Source organism: Ovis canadensis, chromosome 4 (assembly GCF_042477335.2).
Source record: "Ovis canadensis isolate MfBH-ARS-UI-01 breed Bighorn chromosome 4, ARS-UI_OviCan_v2, whole genome shotgun sequence".
Lineage (NCBI taxonomy): Eukaryota > Metazoa > Chordata > Mammalia > Artiodactyla > Bovidae > Ovis > Ovis canadensis.
This window is the reverse complement of record NC_091248.1, coordinates 135,335,595-135,342,500: the sequence shown is the minus strand read 5'-3', so window position 1 is coordinate 135,342,500 and position 6,906 is coordinate 135,335,595. Positions and strand designations below refer to the sequence as shown.

The window sequence follows — 6,906 nt, the reverse complement described above, 5'->3', positions numbered from 1 at the left end:
GGCGCGCGGCCGGGCCCCCAGGAACACCAGCGCGGGATCCCACCGCCACCCGCACGCGAGGGCGGTCCCGCGACGCCTGGGGCGCCGGCCGGCCCCGGCCATCCCCGGAGCGTGGCCCACGACCCGGCCCCGCCGCCACGGCCGGCGAGCCGTCCACCCGTCTTCCGCCATCCATCCGCGACGGATCCGTCTTTCCATCTGAGTCTGAACCCCGAGGCGCGACATCCCGGGGACGACGCTCTCGAGCGAGGCGGCCCGGACCGTGACCGCACGCCGCCACCAGCTGCGGCTCAGGGGGCGAGGGCGGGCGCGACGGGCCCCTCCTCACCACCAGCTGGCGGGGCCGGGGAAGCCGAGGCCGACCGGGCGTCGCGCCCCGACACAGCCCCCCTTCCCCCAGGGCTCACACCACGGGGGCCGGCCGCACGCACACGGCCCCCCACCTGCCGGACGCCCGGCGGGGCCCAGCGGGACCCTCCCCCGACGCGGAGGGGGGAGGCGCGGGCCGCGGTAGGCAACGAGCGGCACACGGCCCCACCGCGGGGCCGGCGCACCCAACTCCCTCCCCTCCCACGGAGGGCGGGGGAGTTCTGCTCTGCCCACGTGCTCTGGCAGTCGCCACGGTGGCCACTGCGCACTCGGGAGGGGCAGCGGCTGGGGGCTCCGGTACCCCAAGGCTCCCTCTCGGATCGCTAGAGAAGGCGTTCTCACCGAGGGCGCGCCGTCCCTCCCCCGGACCGTCTCACCTTCGGGCCCACGGAGGCGCTCCGCCAGCCACCAGGCCTCAGCTGGGCGGGAGGGGTCTGCGGTACAGGGAAGCGGACCGCCACACACGAGCGTGTGCGCGGTCAGGGCCAGAGCAGAGCCCGCGTGTCCCGCCCCCCCGCAAGGCCTCATCCACCAAGGCCTCCACGACGAGGGGAACAGGCACGCCTCTCCCTACCGCCTCGACCCCCCCCAAAAAAGAGAGCCACTCTCGGGACACCCACGCCACCGTGGCGGGGACCCGAGGGGGACACCGGGTTGAGGGAAACGACACCACCGCTCGGCCTCAGGCACCTGAGGGACGACCTGGAGCGCTCCAGGGGCACCGCCGAGGGTCACACGAGGCACGCTCGCACACCCGCGTGGGGCGCGCAGCGCGGCGGCGGCGGCACAGCCCTCCCCGCCACAGGGAGGGCCGCTCGCCGGGCACACGCCGAGAAGGCGAAGCGGGAGCAATCTGCTGTGTCAGAAGACCAACGGCGCCCACTGACGCCCCGAGGCAAGGGACAGCAGGAGACCGAAGATCAGGGCCAGAGGCCACACACCCAACCCCTGCCTTCCTCACCCTCCCTGATGGGCAGCGGGGGGGAAGACAAGCGAGGGGCCCCGCGGACAGACCGAGAAGAGCGGACACGCTCACTGGGAACGCCCGTCCCTCGTCTGGCACGGCTTAGGCTCGGCCCGGGAGAACACGACCACACCACATCGATCCGTGGAGCCAAGGTGGGGCGGGGGGAGGCACGGCGAGGACAGTCACCAGAGGGGCCCGTTTTAAGCCTCGCCGGCAACCTCCATCCCCCCCCACCTCGCCTCAGGCGAGAGCGGCCAACGACCCCAAGAGGAGAACACCTGACACGGAGCCCACAGGGCGGGGGTCGTCCCAGCCGCCCCCAGGTGCCCACAGCGGGGGCGAGGGGCGCCCAGGGTAGAAGACCCGCGCCACCTCGCCCCGCCACCCTCGGGTCGCCCAGAGACCGGAGGTGGCACCGTGGGTCGGGTCAGCCAGACGACACCACACAGGAGCCGGCGCACAGGCCCAGGCGGGCGGCTCCAGCGGCAAGGGACGAACCGGGCACCAGCTGGCGGCCCAGAAGCCCAGAGCCCCGCGTGCGTCTAGAGACCCACAGTCCTCGGTGGCAAACACCAAAGGAGACCGTGTCAGCACTTACCTGGTGGCAAAAAAGGCCTATTAAGGGCGACGAAATGACAGCAGGCGACAGAGGAGCCCATCTACGACTCGCAGGGAGGGCCCCCGGAACCTTGTCCCGGCCACCTGTCCCCAACACTGCCCCATACACACCAGGCCCCGAGCTCTCGGGGGGGGGGGGGGGGGGGGGGGGGGGGGGGGGGGGGGGGCCGGGGGGGGGTCATCTGGTCGACCGGGGGGGGGGAGGGGCGCGTGGTGGCAAAAGGGGTGGGGGTGGGGGCGCGGACACCGAGAGAGGGGGAGCTGGCCGAGGACGCCCTCCCCGCTTCACCCACGCGGGTAGGGGGACCGGCCCGTCCGTGTCTCCGGACGGGGATTTGGCTTCGATGTGCAAAAGGAACACAGAAGACAGACCCGTCAGCGAGGCGCTTCCCACGAGACGAGCGGGCCCCGACCAGGGACCGCGCCCGGGGCCCAGACCGTCCTAGACGGGGCACCCAGGACGGCCCGAGCCGGTCCCCACCTCCCGACTGACTGGGATTCAGGGAGTCGGAGAGGGGTGAGCCAAAGTCGCGTCCGACGACCGAGACCCACCAGGGCACGCCGGAGGGTCGAGCGCGCCCTCCCCGGCCACCCGCGGAAGCAGGGTCCGGTCCATCCACGTCTCCGGACCCGTCAGGACTTTGACAAAGAGAAAGCATGGGTGCCGGGAGACGCCTCGGGCGACCGGACCCCACGGGGGGGACCGCACACGCGCCTCCCCCGGTCAACCCTCGGGTCCCCACCTCCGGAGCGCGACGCGGAAAACACCTCGGGCAGGAAGGACCCGAGGGCCCGGACCCAGGCGCGCCCTCCGGCGACCTCCAAGCCACCGTCCGGGCCGGTCCCCACCTCCGGAGCGGGGCCGAGGGCGAAGCACACGCTCCTGAGGGCGGCCCAGGAGGAGTCCGGACCGCCGAGCCCGAGTCCAGGCGCTCCGGGCAGGGAAGACCCTCTCCCTGCCCACCGCGGCGGCCCGGCCCAGGTAGGGTCCGGGCGGTCCGTCTCCGCGGCCGCAGGGGCACGGGGAGATGCTGGTCGACCCGGTCAGGCCGCCCCGCAAGCCGGCTGCGGTGCGCCGCGACGGTCACCCTCCTCAGAAACCTAGAGAACCAATCTCCGGCGACAGCAGGACTGTCCCTAGGCCTCGGCGCCACCGGGACTGTCGCCGCCAGCGTCGCCGGTGTCTGAGAGCTCTGCCTCGGGCCCAGAGGCTGAGTCACAATCCTCCTGAAGGAGGCCTCGCCGAAGCTCCAGAAGGGAGGGACAATATACAAGCGGCCGCCAGGTGGCTCCCGACAAGCGACTCGAACGTCCCGAGGACGGGTGGCTGTCGCCGGCCGCCGGGGACGCCACCGCGCCGGCCGCCCAAACGCCCGAGCTCGGCCCGGAGCCTCCGCCGCCGAGCGACGCGACGCGACGCGACCCCGGCCGCAGAGGAAGGGAGACACGCTGGGAAGGATCTCCTCAGGAGGCTGCCACGAAGGAGACTCACTCCCCCACGCGATTCCGGGGTGCTGGGGGGACATTCCACGGAGACGCCGGCGGGCGGTGGGGGCTCGGGGCGGGGTCGGCGGAGAGAGGGGCACCAGCGAGCGGCATCGCAGACTCCCCCGGCCCCCCCTCCCCCGAAAGAGAGGGAGGGAGGGAGGGGCCGGCAAAGCGAAACCAAGGCGAGCGCTGCTCGGAGAACAAAGCAGGACTTTGGAAAGCAGACGCAGACAAGCAAGCCCAGGAGCAAGAAAGGAAAAGGAGGAGACACACTCGGAACCCCCACCAAGAGAAGACACAACTCAACCTGGGTAGAGACCGTGACAAAGTCCGAAGACAACAAACCCAAGCAGGCGCCGGTGGGTGGGGAAAGTGCACTTGAGGTCAGGAGAACATGGATTTCAAAATAACTGAACTGGCCACAAACACCAGAATGGCAGGCAGGCGGGAGGGCGGGCGGGAGGTCTGGGGTGGCAGGGCTGCGGGGGTGGGGGTTGGGAGGGGCGGGGGTGGGGGGTGGGGCTGGGGGGCGGGGGCGGGGGCGGGGGCGGGGGTGGGGGGTGGGGCGGCTGAGGGGCGTGGAGGTGAGGAGGACCGGACCGAGTCAATAGGGATCCACTCCATAAACCCCGTGTTCCATGACAACAGCCAGTTAAATGAATAAATAACTTTGTGAAGTCGATCAGAAAGGAAACGAAACAAAACCACCAGGCAGGAAAGTCAAGTCATAGAAGGGCTCCGGGTGCTTAAAAGTCAGAGCGAGGGAGAGGGAGAGGAGGAGGAGGAGGGGGAGGGGGAGGGGGAGGGGGAGGGGGAGGGGGAGAGAGAACGCATACACATGTGTGTATCCGCGCGTCCATATGTATACGCACGCATATTCGCGCCTATATATACGCGCACCCATGGGTATGGACAAACACGTTCGAAGGGCATGCTCACAAACACGCATGTGTCTGTGTGCGCCCGTGTGTGCCTAGGCGTTTCTACTGTGCGTGTATGCTTGCGTGTATACACGTAGACTCAGGCATATATACGCAGACGTACGCGGATATACACAGGTACGGATACACATGCTCATATGTGCAGATACGTCGGGATCCATAGACACATACGTACAAATCAAGGCGGACGTGTCCACGCGTACAGATGCACACGTGTGTATACGTGTGATGTATACGCACAGGTGTGGGTGCACGTATACGCGTACACGTGCGTGCGTGCTTCCATAGGCGCATCTGTCCTCGTGTGTGTATGCACACGTGTATGCACACATGCATACGCGCATACGGACACATCCAGAGACGTCTACGGATCGCGTCTGGAGGTCCACACAGACGTCCGAGTGTGTATGTGTCGGGATACGCACACGTCTATATAAGTAGACGTGCGTGCACGTACGCACATACAGGCGCCCGGGGGCGTCCAGAGTGCCTACACGCAGATGCATGTGCATAGATGCGCACACACGGAAACGCATATGCGAACGTGCGTGTGTATCCGCACACGTCCATAGAAGTCCGTGTACACGTGCCTAAGTGCACAGATACCCACGTGTCTGTGTCGATGTCTACGTGCGCGCGTGTGAGTATCTATGGGTGTATCTATGTACATATAGATACTCACAGACACACACGGACGGAAACACACATCCGTGTGTGTGGGGGGGGGGGGGGGGGTATACACGGGGAAAGCGCAAGCATCTTGCAAAAGGGGCTTTTCTGTCCAAAACTGATCGAGGCGTCAGACAACTCAGCCTCCAAAAGGGAAACAACCCCCGATGAGCGAAGTGGGCAGGCAGGGGGCCCCGAGCAGACACCTTCCTTCCAAAGAAAGGGAGAACAGACAGACACCCAGAAGCACAGGGGAGACAACAAATCAGCGGCAGGGCTGGGCTGGGCTGGGCTGGGGCTGCGGGGGGTGGGGGCGGGCTCACGGAAGCACCCCGGGGCGTTCATCTGGACATTGATCCTTCTCCTTCGGAGGGGAAAGGCCCAGGAGCTGGAATCGCCATCGCGACAGCAAGTTGGACACATCAGAAGACAGTGGCTCCTGATCGATCGAACGCGCCTTTTCTGCCGCTGAGGAACATGTGGGCGGACTCAGAGAGATCACATCTCATCCCCTGGGGCCTCCCAGAGAGAGAAACCACATCCCTAGGGAAAAGAGTCCTGTGATTCCCTCGGAACACTCCACCAAAGAGTCCCCCTTCGACCCAACCCAGCCACTCCACGGAGTGCCCACGGAGGGGACAAAGAAGATACGGACGTGTGTATGTGTGGGATCGACCCCCCATACCTAGGTAGACATCCATACACACAGAAGGAGAGAGCTCTCTGTCTGTGTGCCTACGCCTGTATCTATTCATTCACTCACACACACACACACACACACACACACACACACACACACACACACACACACACACACAGAGGAATGGGACTCAACCACCCGAAGGGAATGAAATCTCACAGTCTGCAGGAACTCGGAGAGACCTTTAGAGGGGATGATGCTGAATGAAATACCTCAGAGCCGTCGTTTCCATGCAGTACCTACCAAACGAGACACCGTGAACACAACAGAACCCAAGAGAAACAGGCTCCTAAGAGACCACCGCGGAACACATGAGGGGTGGCCAGAGGAGGGAGCGGGGGAAACGGTGGCGGGGGGCGGGGTGGGGGAGAGAACGAGTGAACGAGCGCCCCTGGTGAGGGAGACAGAGGAAGCGGGGCGACCTGCCCCTTAGGGAATCCAGGCGTCACGGGCACGTCGCGACACCAAACGTCGTCCGCCGTGACACCGAGTGGTGACGGACGGTCCCTCACTAGATGCATCCTGGTGATCTCTGTGTCATGCGCTGCACTCGAAAACATCGTCGGTGCAGCTGAAAAGGAACGGGGGAACAAAACACACACACACACACACACACACACACACACAAGGGAAAGGAAGCAGGACGGGAGGAAGGAAAGAAGGCGAAAGGAAACGTCGGCCGTCAGCGAGAGGTCCATTTGAGAAGAGCGGGACTTGCGTGTGTGTGTGTGTGTGTGTGTGTGTGTGTGTGTGTGTGTGTGTGTGTGTGGAGGGGCGGGGAGTGGGGAGGCGGGGAGAGAAACTAGGGTGAGTAGGAGGACGGGGAGCAGGAGGAGGAGAAAGAAAAGGACCGATGGCCTCGAGGGCGAGGGGGAGATCAAGGATCCAAAGAGTGGACAGGACGGTCAGGTGAGTGCCATAGGGAAAGGAAAGGAAGCCAACCCACGAACACCCTCCCCACGGTGGTTGTGTTCAGTCCAAGATCAAGATGTGGGTAGCACGGTGTCCTCCAGCACACAGGGACACACAGGCCTCCCTTGGCGTGGGAGTTCAGGATCACCCTGAAAGCTGAAGCCGTTCTGTTCATCCACCGCTGACAAGTACCATGGTGCCACGACATTCACACATCCTAGCAAACCATCGAAAGACTCTCT

The 6,906-nt window shown here is 65.6% G+C and overlaps 1 protein-coding gene across 1 annotated transcript in view; it reads left to right on the top strand.

Annotated features, from left to right (window-relative positions):
• Nucleotides 1-1,694, top strand: part of LOC138439854 (collagen alpha-1(I) chain-like) — a 4,360-nt gene extending 2,666 nt beyond the window's left edge. The window contains exons 3-6 of the mRNA XM_069588922.1: nt 1-111; nt 204-666; nt 967-1,488; nt 1,581-1,694. The exon at nt 1-111 is cut by the window's left edge and continues 440 nt beyond it. Of these exons, the coding sequence (XP_069445023.1) occupies nt 1-111; nt 204-666; nt 967-1,488; nt 1,581-1,694 (1,210 nt within the window). The remainder of the gene's footprint in view (nt 112-203; nt 667-966; nt 1,489-1,580) is intronic.
• Nucleotides 1,695-6,906: the final 5,212 nt, after the last annotated feature.